The 19,956-nt window shown below is 43.8% G+C and overlaps 1 protein-coding gene across 3 annotated transcripts in view; it reads left to right on the top strand.

Annotated features, from left to right (window-relative positions):
- Window positions 1-19,956, top strand: part of FOCAD (focadhesin) — a 138,089-nt gene continuing 118,133 nt past the window's right edge. The window contains exons 1-5 of one of the 3 annotated variants that reach the window (XM_075079253.1): window positions 1-129; window positions 4,420-4,508; window positions 5,080-5,166; window positions 14,162-14,236; window positions 15,742-15,896. In XM_075079253.1, coding sequence (XP_074935354.1) covers window positions 5,110-5,166; window positions 14,162-14,236; window positions 15,742-15,896 — 287 coding nt within the window. In that variant the 5' untranslated portion in view covers window positions 1-129; window positions 4,420-4,508; window positions 5,080-5,109. Of the gene's footprint in view, window positions 130-4,411; window positions 4,509-5,079; window positions 5,167-14,161; window positions 14,237-15,741; window positions 15,897-19,956 lie in introns of those variants that run through there. The other 2 variants (XM_075079255.1, XM_075079254.1) reach the window with 2 other exon arrangements.

Here is a 19,956-nt window from a genome sequence, read left to right as displayed (position 1 = left end):
GGGCCGCGCAGGCGCCTTGGCCGCCGGGGGAGCTCGACTCTGTGGGGTCTGGGCTGGTCTATCGGTCGTACTGGGCGGGGGCAGGGGGTGCCCTTGTGGCCGGCCGGGTCGATCGGGCGGCGAGCCGAGGTGAGGGGCGCGGAGCTGCGGGAGGCGGCTGTGCCGGTCACGGGGACCAGCCTGGCGCCGGGGAGACCGGGCCGAGGGCGCGGGGAGGGAGCGGCGGCCCCGGGACCTCTCCTCCGGGTTTGCCGGGCCCGGCCGTGCTGGGGCGGGAGCCCACGCCGGCCACGCCACGTGAGGCGAGGCCTACGAGGGCCTCAGCGCGGCGGGGGCGCCGGCAGGGCGGCGGGCCGCAACGCGGTGATGGTGGTGGCTTCCGTCACTCGGTTGTTACTTTTAGTTGTAACCTGTGCTTGAGTGTAGAGTACCCGTAGTTATGTATATACTTTTTACATTTTGCAGACAGTTTGCGTAAGTGTGCCTGTTACATATGCGGTTAAATGTGTATATATATACAGTAATATGTATAGTGTTTACTCAGTCAGAGTGAGAGAGCAGATCAGAAGCCATGAGAGTTTCTCCTCTGCTGAGGATGCTGCTTCCTCCCTCTTTCCAGAGTGAGGGTTTATTTCCATGTGGTGCTTTTGGCTGTAAATGGGAGCCCAGAAGGAGTGGAGTGAGGAAGGCCAGTAGCGGAGTACGGACCCTGAACGTCAGGGGAGCAGATTTTCTCTTAGTCAGGGGACATTTTGGTAGGACCCTATGAGAAGTGCCTTTGAAGGGGTGAAGGAGCTCAACAGAGCTTATGGCAGGGCTGTATGCACAGCATAAGGTGCAAGAAAAGACCATCCCAATACTTAGTAAACCAGCTAGATGCATTGTGGGACTAAACAGTGTGCTCCAGTGCAAAATTAGCAGCACACAGGAGGCAGAAGTAGGAGCAGTCTGCAGAGGCACAGTTTAGAAACATTGCTTGGGCATACAGAGGTGTTGAACAAAGATAAGAAGGACATTTTTGTGGTGCTAAGAGAGTTGGCTAATGCTCTTGTGGGGTTGCTCTGTTAATCTCTTAATCTTCAGGTCTGCAATGACTGCAGAAAGGTAAACATCGACCCATTTTTGAAACTGGCAAAAAGGTCAGCATGGAGTACAACAAGCATGTCAACCTCACTTCAGTCTGTAGGAAGGTCATTGAGTGCATCCTCTTAGACCCCATTTCTGGGATGAGAAGAAGTAAGATCATCCAGTTGACTACAAGTCAGTCAGTATCACTTCAAGGGTACTTGATATGTTGGGGAACATATCCTTGTAGAAGCCTTTTTTAAATGCAGGAAGAACAGGGTGTGACTAGGAGCAGTCAGCATGGGTTTACAAAGGGCAAATCATGCCTGCCTGACCAACCTCATTGCTTTTCATAATGAAGTTACTTGTACTATGAACAAGAAGAGGGCAATGGATGCTGTGTACTTTACCAAGACCTTTATATAGTCTTCCCTTTTCTCCATATCACCAAATTGGTGAAATATGGCCTGACAGTGTAGTCAGTGGCAAACTGACTGGGTAGTTGAGCTGAAAGGGTGGTGATTGGTGGCTCAGAATCTGTCAGACTGGCAAGTAATGGTGTCCTTCGGGCATCAGTAATGGGCCCAACACTGCATAGTGCCTTTGTTAATGACTTGGATAATGAGATTGAATGTATTCAGCAAATTTGTGGCTGATGCCAAATTGCAGAGAGCGTTCAGAGCACTGGTAAGGTAGGGTGCTCTTCAGTTGGACCTGGACAGTCTGGAGAAATGGACTGATGAGAACCTCTTGGAACTAAACATGGAGCAATGCAAGGTCTTGCATCTGGAATGAAATAATCCCATGCACCAATGCACGGGCACGGGCTGACTATCTAGGAAGGAGGTCTATAGAAAAGGCCCTGGCAGGGGTTCCTAGCAGACACCAAGATGAACATGAGTCAGCAGTGCAGTGTGGCAGCAAAGAAGGCCAGCTGCATCTTGGGCTGTATTAGTAAGGATGTGACATCTGTGACCATGATTGTTCCCCTCTGTGTGGCACTTGTGAGACATCGTCTGGAGTGATACACCCAGAATTTGGGCTATCCAATAAAAGAATGACACTGGAACAAGTCCTGTAGGGGTCACCACAATGGTCAGGGTTCTGGAGCACAGAATGTAGAAGAGCAGGTTAAGAGAGCTGTGCCTCTTCAGCTTGGACAGGGAAAGGCAAAGGAGAGACATTACTGCTGTTTGCACCTACCTGGTGGGAGGATGTAGAAAAGATGGAACCAGACTTCTCAGAGGAGCATGGCAATAAGATGAGAGGCAACAGGCACAAGCTGGCTGTATGCAAATAAAATTTATTTTATATACAAATCAGAATTCCTGTTAGGTACTAGGAAAAGTTTTTTTTACCACGAGGATTGTTGACTGTTAGAAAAACTTGCCCAGGGAGGCCCCATCCTTGGAGGTTTTCAGGACTTGACTGGACTTGGCATAGAGAAAGCTGACCTCATCAGACCAGTTTTGATGAGGGGATTGGACTAGATGATCTCTGGAGGTCTTTGTTCCAACCTAAACTGTGATTCAGTGATTCTTACTGGGAACAGTAAACATGGGTATGGATTTACCAGGGGAAAATTATGCCTGACTCACCTGATTGCCTTTAAGAGATTATAAAATGGCTGGATTTGTAAACAGGGGAAGGGGGGTAGATGTTATTTACCTCAACTGCAGGCTTTCAACACTGTTTCCCAGAGTGTTCTTGTGTCAATGGTAGGATGTTTGCTAGCTAGCAGGGCTGCCCCCTGGACAGGCTAGAGGAACAGGCTGATGGGAACCTCAGGAATTTCAGCAATGACAAATGCCCTGTCTTGCCGCAGCCCTTACAGTACAGGCTGGGGATGGGCTGGCCTGGGAGCTGCTGGGGCGAGATGGCCACGGGCCCTGGCAGGCAGTGCAACAGGCAATGTGAGCAGAGTACAGCCTGCGGAGCCAGGTTAGGGTGGGATTTATTCCCCTCTGCTCAGCATTCAATAGGTTTCATATTGACATGTCTGGTTTTGGTTCCCACAGTATGGGAGGGACAATGACCAGCAGGAATGAATTCAGGAGAGACTGTTGAGAGAGTGGGGCTGGAGCCCTTGCCCTGTGAGGGGAGGCTGTGGGACTAGGGCTGGTTCAGTTGGGATGGGGGGATAGAGTTGGGGGTACCCAAGAGCAGCCCAGGCACTAATGGGGGGGGGATTGAAGAAGATATAGCCATGCTCTTCACAGCAGTCTGTGGCACAAAAGTTCCATGCCCCTGAGCAACATGATCTGACTAAATGGCTGAATTTCCTTTGAACGTGAGTTTGAACTATAGGCATCCTTAGATCTCTGCCAGCCTTAATGATCCAGTGATCCTGTAAAATCTGCAGGCATTCCATACACCTACGCAAGTGCCTTTGCTGAGGGTGAATGCCAAAGACTGAAGAACTGTTTAGGTTATATGTACATTAATTACATTGCATTGTTATAGCTGTTGCATCGTGGATGTCTTGTAGACATTTAGTGCAGATTGATTGAAAATGAGGAATTCATTCTTATGGGGGGGACAATAGACTTGTAGTCTGGAATAACTGATTTGTGCTTCCACTGGAAGTATGTACTGTGCTTCTAATGGTCCTCTACTGTAGTTTCTCCTTTTAATATGAATAATAAAAACTACCTGGTTGCAGATAGGATATAATTCCAGTGTGTTTGTGTGAAAACGACCCAGGAAGGAACCTTCCATCATTCAGTTGCTTGTGGGGTGGAGGTGGTGGTTGTTTTTTGTGACTTGGTATATACAAATCATTTGAATGCAGCTAGATCCACTGGAGTTATTAAACATGCTCAACACATCTAGGTGTGTCTGGAATTGTTTGCTGTTGTGACCATATTTCTTTTTTTAAAAAAATGCAAGATGTTAACTCTAGTTCAATGTGTGTTCTTTTATTGTACGGACACCTATTGTCTCAAAACGGGATTAAACAAATTCTAAAACAACACAAACCCATACTGGCCTAATTCTGAGTGCACTTAACAGGTTTGTGTTTTTTTTCTCCTAAACTTTCAAAAACGTAATTCACAAGCATATGGGAATATTTTGCTGTTTAACTGGCAGGAATTTATATTCACTGAGATGGTAACTATTAATTTTGTGTTGTCCAGCTGTGAATGGTATTTGTTGTGGCACGTGCTGCATTTGCATGTTTCCAGGATTTAATTCCATCTTTTTTAAAAAAAAGTGGCAAGATTCTGAACACATCACACTGATAGCATGTCTTGAAATTGGAGTGTTATGCACGAATATGTTTCCTCAGTGCTTAGTGCAAAGGATTACACTTAGGTTTTCAGCAAGCGCTAGGTTTTTTATTTTTCTAAGGAGCCATCCCAAGGGACTGGAGGTGCATTTACAGTAAACGGAAGTGTCTGAATATTTGCTGTTGGCCATCAGTTTCACTGGTGTGCAGCAAGGTAAGCTGAGTTCCGATTTCTCTCTGCCTGTGTGTTAGTGGGTGACTGCATAATCCAATTTAGAGTAGGTTTTTTTGTCAAGTGCTCCAGTCCCTAAATACAGTTACCATTTACAGTGTCACAGATGGGTCTTCTGTTTGTTTTACTTCTGGTTTTGCATGAAGTAATAGAAAAATTTGTGGAGGATTTTGCATTGTAAATCATGTTTTAGAAACTGCGAACACTCCTCTTGAGCTGTCCCGTTTTCAAGTAAATGGGATATACTTAAAATGCTCTCACGGATAAATGTTCTTAGAGTACACATACGCTGTACAATATGGAACTGTGTATTTGCTCCAGCCTTAAGAAATATCGATCACCCATTCTTTGTGCAAGACCAGTGACTATTCAGCATTTCTTGGGTTTACGCCCACAAAGCAAGGCAATATGGTGGACTTATGAGGGGGCAGAAGATGGTTTAATGCTTACATCTGTGGTTAAGTACAACATAAATCTTGTGTATTTTTCTCTAGCAAATAGCACTCTTTCTTTCCTAGTCCTAAGTATATTTTTTTTAATCTCTCTTGCACAGTGAGAGTTAGTGTCATATGACCAAGCCAAAATGTTGGATGACATCAAGAAGCGGTTTGAATTTCCTAATGCAGCTATTCAGTCACAGGTAATTTTTTAAAAGCATTAAACAAATTGAATTGTCATTGGAAACTTTTGTTCCAAGGCCTGCTGCCTGACTGTAAAAAGGTGATGTGGAAGACTTTTTTTTTTTTTTGGGGGGGGTGGGGGTGGCAGGGTATGATTTTGCTCCAAAGGCCAAAAACCATAGAAGTAGGATGTTATTAAGTTGCAAACAAATGCTAATTGCCCTCTCTGTGTAATCCAAACATTGGACATAATTGCTTATCACTGTAAAGTCTCTGCTGGAAAATCAGGAACTCTACAGGACTGGAAGGTTTAAGTGGTACCAAATGGTTTTTAGTGCCCTTGTGATCTCGAGAAGCCAGGAGGTATCAGATGTCGTGTGGGGTCAAAATACTTGGCAATAATTTATAGGACTGTCTTTAGGACTGATCTGTTTTCTTCCTATGTGGTGAGAGCTGAACTATTGCAGTCTTGCCTGTCATCAAAGAATAATTATACAGCTCCACTGCGATCAGCAGACCAAACCACTTTATTTTCAGATCCATGCATTGGCTCCTGTCATGTTCACCTGAAACTTTCTCATGTGCATAAAGTGTTCATCATAATATTTTTAATGAACAGGAAGGAATAAAATAATAGGCTCTGTTTTAAAAAAATACACCGTCCTTGCTTTGACCATCTCTCATATCAGATTTAAAAATGTATCTTTTCAGCTGTAAGATCATTGCTAACCTCCCTGTTTTCTTCCTCTTCCTGTTTTGAATTCAGGCTTAAATATGTAGCCATTTGTGTGATGGAATAAATTCATATAAATGAAGCCTGTACAACTTGATGTCCCAGCCTTTTCAGTTCAGCTCAGTCTACATTGGTTTACAATAATTAAGTTTGAAAGAGAGACACAGAAGTTCCCTTGTGATCAACTTGGCATTTAGGAGAGGAATACATGTCCCTAAAAGCTAGAGGTCATGTAAGGTCTAGTGAAGTATCTTGTACTGCAGATGAGTTCATGTTATTACTAGCATTGATGAGCAGGACTCAGCATCTTTGAACCAGTTCACAAAATCACAGAATGGTAGGGGTTGGAAGGGACCTCTGGAGATCATCTTGTCCAACCCCCTTGCTTGAGCAGGGACACCTAGAGCAGGGGCATAAGAACGTGTCCAGGAGAGTTTTGAATCTCTCGAGGGAAGGAGACTCCGCAACCTCCCTGGGCTGCCTGTTCCACTGCTCTGTCACCCTCACAATAAAGAAGTTTTTCCTCATATTGAGGTGGAACTTCCTGTGTTACGACTTGTGCCCAATGTCCCTTGTCCTGTCATTGGGCACTATTGAAAAGAGCCCAGCCCCATCGTCCTGACACCCACCTGTTGTGGTTCAGCCTCATTTGGCAACTAAACGCCATGCAGCTCACACCCCCCACCCCTGTGGGATGGGGGAGAGAATCAAAAAAGCGAAAGAACTTGTGAGTTGAGATAAGTTTAACTTTAATAATTACAATAAAATAATAATTATAATAATGATTATGATAATAATAACAATAATGATAATATAATAAAATGGTAAAGGGAAAAAGGAAAAAAAAAACCCAAGCAACAGAAACGATACAACCGCTTACCACCCGCCGACCAAGCCGCGATTGCTGCCTCCCACCCCCAGCCAGCTCCCCCAGTTAACATACTGGGCATGACGTTACATGATATGGAATATCCCGTTAACCAGTTTGAATCCTCTTGCTTATCTGTGCCCCCTCCCCTCCTGGCTTCTTGTGCACCTGGCAAAGCATGGGAAGCTAGAAAAGTCCTTGACTAGTATAAGCACTACCCAGGAACAATGAAAACATCTGTGTGTTATCAATATTGTTTTCATACTAAGTCCAAAGCACAGCACTGTGCCAGCTGCAGTGAAGAAAATTATCTCTATCCCAGCTAAAACCATGACCGTATCCACCCCTTATTCCATATCATTTACATCATGCTCAGGTCCCATACTATCCAATACAATTTCAATAACCCCTACCTGCCTTCTCATCCTTTAATAGAATACATAGATTTCATTTATCATTCTCCTAGTCTATGGCCCACCCCTGTGAAATGTCCGTGAAATGTCCGTTGAAGTCATTTAGTCCATGACTTTGGGTTCCGTCTATTGTACGATTCTTTCAGAGAGGGTGTGTGTGTGGTGTTGGATTGTTGCCTGCTGAAGTCAGTCCTCGTTCCATCACCACTGCACTGTTAGTCCTTGTTCTATCACTGCTGCACTTTGCTTGGTTCAATGAAAGTTCATTTTTTATTAATTTGGGAGAATACCACCATGATACCATTGATATGGCATATAGCAACCATAGTAGTGGTGAGATACAACGTTATATAGCTATTAACAGCATACCATTCAGTTCACTGGCTGTTTTCACCCAAAATCGAATCTCCTTGAGGTATACACTGGACTCCTCCACCCTCCCGCATCACCCACCAAGTGCACCCAGGTCCTTGAGCAAAAGCAATCCCACGAATGGGTTTGCCTCTGCGTGGCCAGTTGCTCTGCTTCCATTGCTGTAACTGCCGCACAGGGCATTTGCCGCCATCCAGGAGTCAGTATAGAGATAGAGCGCTGGCCACTTTTCCCGTTCAGCAATGTCTAAGGCCAACTGGATGGCCTTTACCTCTGCAAACTGGCTCAATTCACCTTCTCCTTCAGCAGTTTCTGCAACTTGTCGTGTAGGACTCCATACAGCAGCCTTCCATCTCCAGTGCTTTCCCACAAGGCGACAGGACCCATCAGTGAGCAGGGCACACTGCTTCTCATTTTCTGGCAGTTTGTTATACAGTGGGGCTTCTTCAGCACGTGTCACCTCCTCCTCTGGTGATAATCCAAAATCTTTGCCTTCTGGCCGGTCCATAATCACTTCCAAGGTTCCTGGGTGACTGGGGTTTCCTACTCGAGCCCGCTGGGTGATCAGTGCAACCCATTTACTCCACGTAGCATCAGTTGCATGGTGTGTAGAGGGGACCTTTCCTTTGAACATCCAGCCCAGCACCAGCAGTCGGGGTGCCAGGGGGAGCTGTGCCTCAGTACCAACCACTTCTGAAGCAGCTCGAACCCCTTCATATGCTGCCCATGTCTCTTTTTCAGTTGGAGCATAGCAGGCTTCAGACCCTCTGTATCCCTGACTCCAAAACCCTAGGGGTCGACCCCGGGTCTCCCCATGTGCTTTCTGCCAGAGGCTCCAGGTGGGGCCGTTCTCCCCGGCTGCGGTGTAGAGCACATTTTTTACATCTTGTCCTGCCTGGACTGGCCCAAGAGCTACTGCATGAACTATTTCTCGTTTAATCTGTTCAAAGGCTTGTCGTTGCTCAGGGCCCCATTTGAAATCATTCTTCTTACGGGTGACTTGATAGAGAGGGCTTACGATCAGACTGTACTTTGGAATATGCATTCTCCAAAAACCCACAACGCCCAAGAAAGCTTGTGTTTCCTTTTTGCGAGTTGGTGGAGACATGGCTGCTATTTTGTTGATCACATCCATTGGAATCTGACGATGACCATCTTGCCATTTGATTCCTAAGAACTGTATTTCTCGTGCGGGTCCCTTCACCTTACTTTGTTTTATGGCAAAACTGGCTTTCAGAAGGATTTGGACTATTTTCTCTGCTTTCTCAAAAACTGCTTCCGCTGTGTTGCCCCACACAATGATGTCATCAATGTATTGAAGGTGTTCAGGAGCTTCTCCGTGTTCCAGTACAGTCTGCATCAGTCCATGGCAAATGGTAGGGCTGTGTTTCCACCCCTGGGGCAGTTGATTCCAGGGGTACAGGACACCCCTCCAAGTGAAAGCAAACTGTGCCCTGCACTCTGCTGTCAGAGGGATTGAGAAGAAGAATGCATTAGCGATATCAGTTGTGGCATACCACTTGGCTGCCTTTGAATCCAGTTCATATTGTAGTCCTAGCACGTCTGGCACAGCAGCACTCAGCGGCAGCGTGACTTCATTCAGGCCACGATAGTCTACTGTTAGCCTCCACCCTCCATTAGACTTCCACATTGGCCATATGGGACTGTTAAAAGGTGAGCAAGTCTTGCTGATCGCTCTTTGGCTCTCCATTCGGCGAATGAGCTCATGGACGGGAATCAGAGAGTCTCTGTTGGTGCAATATTGCCACCGGTGCACTGTTGTGGTGGTGATCGGCACCTGTTGTTCCTCGACCTTCAGCAACCCCACAACAGAAGGGTCCTTCGAGAGAGCGGGCGAGGTAGACAGCTGTTCAGTTTCCTCCGCCTCCAAGGCAGCCACACCAAAAGCCCACTTGTACCCTTTTGGGTCCTTGAAATACCCTCTCCTGAAGTAGTCTATGCCAAGGATGCGCAGAGCCTCTGGGCCGGTCACAATGGGGTGCTTCTGCCACTCATTCCCAGTGAGGCTCACTTCGGCCTCCAATACAGTTAGCTCTTGAGATCCCCCTGTCACTCCAGCAATGCTGATGGGTTCTGCCCCTATATAGTTTGATGGCATTAAGGTGCACTGTGCGCTGGTGTCCACTAAAGCTTTATAATCCTGTGGGTTGGACGTGCCAGGCCATCGGATCCACACAGTCCATTAAGCCCGGTTATCCCTTTCCTCCACCCGGCTGGAGGCAGGGCCCCTCTAGTCCTGATCACGGCAGTCACAACGCACTTCCTGTAAATGTGAATCACAAGTGTCTCTATTAAGATCAGAAAGAAAATCAGCGCTTCTGCTCCTGTTTCTAAGGAATTGCTTTCTGGAAATTGCTTTCCTGGAGAAACCCCCCTGAGTGATTGTTTTCTGTGGCAGCTCATGTACCTGTGCCTCTAGGGTCGAGGTAGGTTTTCCATCCACTTCATGTCCTCTCCGTGGTCATGCAGGTAAAACCATAGGGTGGCCCATGGTGTTTATCCTCTCCTTTGAGCAAAGGGATGCTTAATTCTAAATGGATGAGATACTGGTCTATACTGGTGGGGAATCTGACATATCTTCTTTGAGTTGCTGGACCTCTTGGGATAGTTTCTCAACAGCCAAGAGAGGGAAGAAGAGGTATTTGCTTCGTAATCCTGGAGCCTACCAACCACCGTTGGTGCCTCGTCATTTTTCTATGACATTGCTGCCAATGAGTTTATGGTGCACTCGTACAAACTTCCGCCACATGGGTCATGTGCACTGGGCTTCGTCTGGATCTTTGGATGACCGTTGATCGTCTAGGTCACCATAAATCACCTCAAGCACGGCTAGTTCCCTCAGGTACTGGGTACCTTTCTGCATATTCATCCATTTTCCTAAGTGATATATAACACCTTCTTTGAAGGGACACCTCTCCTTCACTCCAGACGGGAGTCACCTCCAGAGGCTGAGGTCTTGTGCTCCTTTTCCAATTGCTTTGTCAATGCCCCCTTCCCTAGAGAGGGATCCCAGTTGTTTGGCTTCCTTCACCTCTAATTCCAGACTACTGGCCCTGTTATCCCAGCATTGGAGCAGCCAGGTGACAATGTGCTCACCTGAACGACGGCCAAAATCTTTTTGCATATTTTGCAGCTCCCCTAAGGATAGGGATTGGGTAGTTTCCATTTCTTGTATAAGTTCTTCCTCTTCCTCTTCTTGTGATGGCCCTGGTTCTTCATCATCTCTTTCTAAACGAGTTGACTTTCTCTTCCAGGTTTTCTTCTTGTGTATAGGGGCGTCTGGTACTGGCATGGGTTGGTCCTCTGATTTAGCTGCAATGTTTGTCACTGGGTTTGTGTAGCTGTGGTGCCTGTCATGGGGGTTTGAATGGCCACAGTGCTTGTCACTGGGGTTGGAGTAGCTGCAGTGTCTGTCGTGGGGGTTTGAGTGTCTGCAGTGCTTGTTGCTTTCCTTGTCTTTGTCTTTTTAGATCCAGAGGCCTTCTCTTCCCCTTGGGAGTACTAAATAGTGTTAAATAGGGCTTGATAGGCATGAGCCAGGCCCCAGCGCATTGCAGTGATTTGTATCTCTCTGGAGTTGCCAGGGTGACAACACACTTTCTCCAAATACTCTACTAGTTTTTCAGGATTCTGCACTTGTTCAGGGGTGAAGTCCACGACACTGGGGGTGCCCACCGTCTTAGGCATTTGCCCATACTCTCCTACATACCCTGCCATGCATAGCTGTCAAGCCTTGGGGCAGATCTCTGGATGATATTCTTAAATTGCCTATTAACCTTAGACAGAACTGAAACTGTCTGCCAAAGCAATACCACCAAATGTATCTTAACTACCCAAGGATGTTCAAGATACTGAAGAGTTGTTGTAATGAAGGAGGAGTCATTTTGTAACATGGTAGCAAAGGTGTCATTCTGTATTTCCTCCATAAAAAACCTCTCGGAGGAGGAGGTATAATTGCTAGTTGTCTCCATGAGGTGGTAGCTGAAGTACAGTAACGGCTTCCATGCAAGGCCTTAATAACCGATAACGCTCAAGGCCAATGTTTTAGTAACAACTCTCCCAGGCAAAACATCTCTAATCACTGCAGAGCACAGCAAACTACAAAAACCAACAGCAGTTTTTTAACATGTACTTTAGAATCACCATGGTCTGACTGGATAAACTAATATTGAGAACAGGTGAATCAATGCTGTGACCAGCAACTGTTATTATCTCAAACCCTTCGTGCCCCACATTGGGTGCCAAAATGGACTGTCGTGGTTCAGCCTCAGTGGGCAACTAAACACCACGCAGCTGCTCGCTCACTCCCCCCACCCCTGTGGGATGGGGGAGAGAATCGGCAGAGCAGAAGAACTTGTGGGTTGAGATAAGCACAGTTTTAATAATTGTAATAAAAATAATAATTTATTACCCAGCAACAACAAAAACATCTGTGTGTTATCAACATTGTTTTCATACTACGTCCAAAGTGCAGCACTTTGCTGCTGCTTTGAAGAAAATTAACTATATCCCAGCTAAAACCATGACACCACCCTTTAGATATTTGTAGGTATTGATGAAATCCCCCCTCAGTCATCTCTTCTCCAGGCTAAACAAACCCAGGTCTCTCAGGTGAACAAACCCCCTGTCTCTCAGCTTACTTTTCTTTAGTACAGAAGAATGTCCCTGTAAAACAAGTACTGAAATGTCTTGGCTCATCGCTACAGGTGCACATCATTAAGGGCTACTGGTGTGTTTGGGTTGATTTTGTGCTCTGCTGTGGTGGTTTTGCTAGTTTCCATTTATATTCTGTGACCCCTGAAAAGTATGCCGTAATCTTCAGAGTAGCATCAGGCCAGGGTTCAACTTCCTGACAGACGTCTTCTCTTTCTGGGACCAAGACACCTGCTCTGCAGAGCAAGTAACCTATACAGACAAGGATCACCAAAGTGAGGAACTTGAGCACGGTTTTGTAGGTCAAAAAGTTCTACTGGTGGATCTAGTTCTTGGATTGCAGTGGGCTAATCTACTTTTTTGACTTTCCTGTATAGCTTACTGCAAAATCTACTTTCTATTGGCAAACCTCTTTTCCAGTGTAATGAAAGTGTTTTAAGGTTGTGGGTGTGGATTAGTTTCTGAAGTCCCTTATAAGCAGGAAAAAGGGAAAATACTAGAAGATTCACTTGGTAAGTGCACTAAAAGGTCTAATCTGCCTGGGGAACATGTTGCTGCTCTTGCAATGGGATAGCTACAGAGAAACAGAGATAAATATCTGACTTTGTCCCATTTTGTCATTCTGTTTTCACAAGAGTAAAATTCCCAAATCATAAACTATCTTTTTAAGTCAAATGAGTTAGAGTGCATATCCAAACCTTTGAAGGGCATAATCCTTGTAGTCTAGGAAGGTTTAAAGTGTCAGCTTTTGTTATCTCAGAGTGCTACTGTTTGTCATGTCAGGCTAGCAACTGGTATCTAAATGAAGTGTAAATAAATTCTGAAAGCAGAAGGGACCTGAATACATTTAAAATAATATGTTCCTGTCTCTTTATACACTAACAAACCAGAAATGTTACTATTATTTTTTTCTTGCTGGCTTCCTAGTTTACTTTTTCCAAAAGTAAGGATCTGTCGTTACCATAGAAGAGTACTTGCAGCTGCTGTTCTGGATACATTGATAATCTGAAACATTTTTGTGCTCTTACTATGAAAAGATGCCTTTCTGTCTCTGACAGAAACGGTTTTCTGTGTAGCAGTATCAATGATTATGAGAGAAGACAGAATAAGTCATTAGAGATGAGTCAGAAAGCAAAAGCCTGGATCCAAACACCCTGAAGCCTTTGAGGGTATTTCGGTATTTCAGTCCACATATAGATTTTTAAAGGCAGTTTGAGGAAATCAGGCATTCTTCTATTAAACCAGAATGAGATGCTTAATCTTAAACCTCAAATAAACAAATGTCCTGTTCTTTAGAACTGAAGCCCTCATTCTGAAGAACTGAAGCATTTTTTGGAGGACCTTGAAAATGTAAATCTTGTTCATGATCTCTGCCACAGAATGGCTTTATGAGTAATAACTGTTAACTTCAGATGCCTTGTTTAAAGTACATGAAACATTTCTGACAGTAGGTGTGCTAGGGCATATGTAAAGTGCTTAAGGTGTGGAAGTATGTTTGTCATCAGTGTTTAGCAAAACTTGTGATGCAAAAATTTGGGCAAGCTGCTGTGTTCTGCTTCCTCTCTTACTTCTGCTGCTCTATATAGTAAAGGTTTTAATAATTACCAGTGCTGTTAAGTACACTGAAATCTCTACAGCAGTAGAGCTGTAAGTGGCTGTAACACTTGATGCATTAAAATATCTGCAATTCCTGAGTATGGACCTGATTCTAATTTAATGAGAGGCTCTGTACAAGCTCTATGAAAGTTTGTTTATCTTCTGCCTCAGGATAACAGTAAAAAGTAGTATGCCAGCATTAAGGAGATTTTTGGCCCTAAAACATATTTTGGCTTCCATACCAGTAAGCTTGGTATTTCAAATCACAATAAAATGATCATATGCAACAGCAATGTAAATTCATCCTAATGGAGAATTGAAAAGTAATGCTTGATCTGCATATATTTTTTCTCTTTTAGGCAGTGGGTCATCTGATTGCTGCAGTACTGAAAGAAAATGTTTCTTCGGAGAAGATCAAACAGGCATCTGACCAGGTCTGTGGCATTCTTTCACTTCTGTCTTCTCTCCTATTCATATGCGCTTATGTTTTCCTATGGTTTCCCATTCCCCATCATGTAATTTGTAATAAATCCTGGAAGTTAAGTAAGGTAATTAGCAATATGTTTCTGGGCATACAGGTAGAACAGTAAGTCTTCGGGCAGTTTTACTTCCATCGGAAGCCTTAATGTCAGAAGTCTTAATTCTGTAGAATACCAACACCTAGCTATGCTCAGTTTGAGGGAGTTTTATTTGAGTTTATTTACGTCACTGCAAGCGAGATGCCTTATGGTGAGACACTGTCACTTGAGTAGGAAAGTCTCTTACAACACTATAAAAATTTCAAAAAGTATGGCATTTCACAACCCGTATTTGTGTTACATTTCATATTAGTGAAGTAGGGCTTGTATTTCTTTAAAAGACAGTGTGGTGCAAAGGCATACTTTGCCTCTTAGTTGAGTCAATCTTGCTTAAGTGCAGGTCTCCTTTGTTAACTGAGAGGCATATGAAGCGCTGGTACTTGCAGGTGTCATAGCAACATAGAAGATGTGTTAGAATCTGCTCCCCCGTTTTTCCTCTCCAAAAGCTGACTTGTACAGAAATGAGCATAAAATTATTTGTGGATTTTTCCTCCCAGTCTGCTAGTTGTGGAGCAAGAGGGTAAGACTTCAAACCAAAATTGAAAAGTGCTGAGTTTTGATGTGAGGAAATCTTAGAGGTGTGTATTTTCTCTAACAGAAGCTCCTCCAACAGTCCTGATTATAATCATGTTTCCAAATTACATTCCGTTTTGAGCTACAAGCTGATGCTTCCCATTTGCTGCCCCGTGAAGGTATTAAACGGAAGTACAGCAACACCTTCTAAAATGCTAAGCAGAAGATTGTGCCGTTTAGACATTACAGGTGCCCTTTTTATTCAAGAGCATTTTGCAGTGTTCAGTTGTTTAAAAATGTTCCTTGTTTCTCCACTTTGGAAGCTACGAAGTCAGCAAAGCAACCTGTGAATGCAAATTTAGTATGAAAACAAGTAGCTGTTTCAATGGATACTGGCAAATCTTTGTGCTTACTGATGACTTACCTCTGGAGAGGCCTTCGTGTTCCTGCCTCTGTCTGCACTACACCTTGCTGTAGACACAGCTTGACATAACAGTTCCTGAGTTGTCCGCAGTTACAACTTGATCTTTTTTAGCAAAGTGAAATTGGTGATAGCTTACCTTTGTAGGCACAGCTGAAAAATTTGTCTGCTGTACCCTTTTCTCAGACACTCCTGTCTCTGCTGAGGGCATTAAGCAGTGGTGGGCAGGAAAGTGGGAGCTATCCTGGGAAAGGCCTTCTTACATGTAGAAGTAGTACGTAAGAAGCTGTATGATAGCTTCCTCTCTTGTGCTTTCTAAGACTGCAGGAGAAGCTGTTGAACAGGTTTTTATTTAAAAGTGTGTTTGAAATGAATAAAGAGAAATCAGTGTTAGCCTTCTTAGTGCATCTCATGCTTTTGATTTCAGACTCCTGCTCTGAACTTGCTTTGGGAGAAGTGCTGCAGTGAGAATGTTGCCTTGCGAACAGCCTGCTCTGAGGGATTGGTGGCACTTGTCACAGAGAAACATGCTGAGCTTGACTATGTTCTTCATGGAGCTCTCAACCTGATTCCCTCAGCAAGGTAGTGTTTGGTTGCCTGATTTTTGTATCTTTTGTGAGCTGGTTATCAGTCATTGCTTTCCCCTTGTAAATACAGCAGAAGAGGAGAGAGGTACTGCAAATGACAGTATCTTCAAATAAGCTGTGGCATTAAGGACTGGCATTGCCCTGCCACTCCGCTGGAGGCTGTTGCTTTCATTTTGGCAGTGTGACAGTTGCATCTGACTTAAGAACTCATGCAGTATTCTGTGCATGTAAGCTGGAATTCTTCACAGTTCAGACTAATGCTCTGAACTTTGAACTATGGAACCTCAGAAGTCAATACACTGCCTAGTTTTGTTGCCTCTATCATGGGGAAGCAGGAAGAAAAAGGCAGCAACTTGCATTATGGTGGAGGGAAATAACTTCGTAATCAGTCTGTACAAATAACTAGTTGCTCAAATAGAGTCACTGTAAGACTGTGGGTGGGGATTAGGAATGCTGGGTTTTGCTTCCTTGTCTGCTGAGGAACAAACCACTTTGCCTAACTCTGCAACTACTTCCTCTTACAAAACTCTGCAAATACAATGCCTACATCTCACAATGGCACTTTGAGCTAGACTGCCTGTGCAACATACTGAGAGAATGCAGTTGTGAGGGAAAAAGAAACTGCATGAAAGTCAGATGATGATTGGGAAGATGTTTCAATTCAAATCTACCAACCTTGTAAAGTTCCTTGGGTTATCTTTCTCTTTTCTGATTTTTGGCAGCTAACTGGATTTCTGCACTAAGCCTTATCATTCTCTTCCTAGAGAATGCAAGAGTTGTTTTTATCCAAGCCAGCTATTTGGTGCTCACCTGTGATGTACTATGCTGGTGGGCTCAGCATAGAGGTTGCAGGAACCTTGCTATTCAAGACGTGGTTTTCACTGTTTCTAGCCTTCACATAATCAGTCTTAGGCTGAGGTTTGTCATCATCAGTCTGAGCCAAAGGTGCTTTTAGGTTTGAGTAAACTAGTGAAATGCTTAAGAAATCAGGTCTTCTAAAGACTGTTTCTCTCCTTGTGACTTGCTTGTTTACAGCTAAGATCTTGCTGTGATGATGCTGATTCTATACTGAGTTTACAGTAGATGGTTGTGGGTCCCTAGGAAAGGTTTTGTAAATCTATTTTTATAATATGAACAATTTCTGCAAACCACTGTCCTCCAAATGACAAAATTCTACTAGTTCTGTGTGCTGGTTTTGGCTGAGAAGGGGTTAATTCTCTTCATTGTCATGGTCGGGTACCTTTCCAGCTGGGTACCTTTCCAGCTTTCCGTGCTCTGCCGTGTAGGGGGGAGGCTGGGAGGGGTGGGGCCATGGCCAGGGTGGCTGGCCCCGACTGGCCAATGGGATGTTCATTCCATACCATGTGACACCATAACCAGTATATTAAGGGGAGGGATAGTGTGTGGCTTGGGGAGGGTTGGTGTCAGGTTGGTGGGTAGAGAGCAGCTGTGTCGGGTGCGGTTTGTTTTGGCGGTTCATTCTCCATCCCCCCTCCCCAGGTTTCGTGCCTCTCATTGTTTTCCTTTCCATTGCATTTTTGTTGTGTTTGGTTTTTTTTTTTTAATTATTATTTTAGTTTAATTATGAAACTGTTCTTATCTCAACCCACGAGTGTTACCCTTCTGACTCTCTCCCCCATCCCACCAGTGGGGGAGTGAGTGAATGAGTGACTGTGTGAGGCTGAGTTGCCGGCTAAACCATGACATTCAGTTTGGGGTTAAGACCACAATCTGCATTTTTAACAAAGAAGAAAAACACCTGTGCTTAGACTTAAGTCTTGTGGGGTAAGGTGGAAGGAAAGTTTCTTTAGTTGGGCCTTGAAGGCTGAAATGTGAAATTCCTGTTCAGCTAAGGGTTTGTTACAGTATCAGTGGTTTATAAGGAAATGAAACACTAATACAATGTTGTACTTCAGAAAATAAAAAGTGTAAAATGGGGATATTTAGGATTAAGTTAACCTTAAAAACAAAATCAGAGTTATGTGTTGAAAGGGCTTGGGTCTGTCCTATTTCTACACCATTCTTAGATTTAGATGTGTGAAACTAACACATGAGTGACTGCTATAGTAAGTGCTGGCAAATTACTTGGGAACCTTTTATATATTTTTGTCAGCTTCCCCCCCTGCCCCAATCAGCCATGATTCAAACTACATCCACTATGGATTGCAAAGTAGGGTTTATATAGCCTAACCACAGAAGTCTGTGGGTTTAAAATGTCTGTAGCCTCAGAAGATGGTTAAACTGACAATTTCAGATTGGTTCATTTTGGTGCTGATACTTTGTTTTTAGTGACTCTCTTAGAATTGCAGCCTGCTGTTCATTGTCCTGTTCCCTGCCAAGTTTTCATCCAGTTTGCTCTGTGGCTTTACACTGCTGCATGCACAGTGTCTCTAAAATAAATATGAAATTTGCAGCCAGTGGCAGCCAGCAGAAAGGCACTTGCAACTGCTGAGCACCTTTCAGTGCTGAATGGAATTAGGTGAATGTTTTATTGGCAAAGACCATTCATGTTGTGTTCTTCCTTCTCTTCCTTTTGTTATGATGAATTTAGCAGGGCTTAGTGTACCTGGTGGGTTCTATTTTGTCAGGTGCATGAAATTCTGCACGCTAGGGAAGACATCTTGCTTAGTCAGAGGTGAAGATCCAGTGCTTATCTGAGTTGACTTGTCAGGTGGTTCATGCTATCTTCTTGTTATACAAATGGGAATCTATTCTTATGTCTCTGGTGCATCACTGTACCATAACTGTCTCTTAGGCCCAGTGTTCCTCAAGGGTTTAAACTTCAAGGAAGATGGTTGTTACGTGTGTTTGTGTGTGTATGCATATATACAAAATAGGTATACATGTGTAAATATATACATGCACATTTTCACATATTTTTAACATTGGTCTCCAATGTAATTTTAAAGATTACAGGCACATCTTATAACTGGTCCATTTTTTGAAGAAAGAAGGAAGACACATGCATATTCTGTCGGTTTTGATCTGGGTATGTGTTTTCCTGCGCTGTTGGCAAAAGTATGGAAGATGCAGAAGAGCAAATACATTACTTGGCCTGTATTGGGGATATTAAACTAAACATTTATAGGTGCGGAGATCCACTGCGGGAGTCTCTAGGCGTTCCATGGTGTGCCATACCAGATCATGGAAGAGTCTGTCTGTGGGTGGTAGTAAGTGTAGTAGAAGTCTGGCAGTTAAAAGTGGTATTTGCCTGTGTGTTCCCGTTTTATGAATGACTTGAGGGTTTTTTTAGGTTATGATTTTAAAATCATATGATCCTTTGCCTTTGCAATTTTTGAATCTTCAGTAAAGTGTTTGTAGCTATCAATTAATGATATAACTTTGTGATTACATGTTGTTACCGCACATCGTGCTGATGTTGGTCCAGCCTGTGTGTGTAAACTCCTGTCTTTTAACAGTGTTCACCTAAAATCTCCTTGTTCTTTGATAGAAATTGCTTAAATTTGTTCAGACTTTTTGGTATAGTTTAAAAGCCTAAATGTATGATCCATTCATGATTTAGGAAGATGTTTGTGGAGCATACCTCACTCTGTGCCAAACAGTTAATATTACTGTATCTCAGTTTTCTCATGTGTTAAATGAGGATGGTGGTTTGTCCTGTGAGAGGGTTAAATAAATGCTGCGTAACTTCTTGTTTCTAGCTCGCTGTCTGAGGAGTTCCTGCAGTTTTCCATTCATCGACAGAGCAGTGGAATTACAGATAAAACAGATTTCTCATATGTTTTTTTTTCGTGCTAGGAAGGAAAGAAGGGGAAACAGTAAAAAGAAAAACACCCTGCATCCAATTCTCTTTTTCTTTCCTTGTCTTGTCCTGTGTGATAGAAGTAACTTTTTGTCAGGTGACGATTTCTTATAATTGTATATTATGTTAGCCTTTCTTGTTTATCAAGTGAATAAAGTGAGTTGTGATTATGGTTTACTAATGTGATTAGTAACTATTTAATAGATTTTTAGGGAATGATAATGCAGTTGTACAGCACGTTCTAGATGAAAAATCAAAGAATCAACCGTGATTTTTTTCCCCCTCTGATTCT

Source organism: Phalacrocorax aristotelis, chromosome Z (assembly GCF_949628215.1).
Source record: "Phalacrocorax aristotelis chromosome Z, bGulAri2.1, whole genome shotgun sequence".
NCBI lineage: Eukaryota > Metazoa > Chordata > Aves > Suliformes > Phalacrocoracidae > Phalacrocorax > Phalacrocorax aristotelis.
This window is presented reverse-complemented; position numbering and strand designations above follow the sequence as displayed.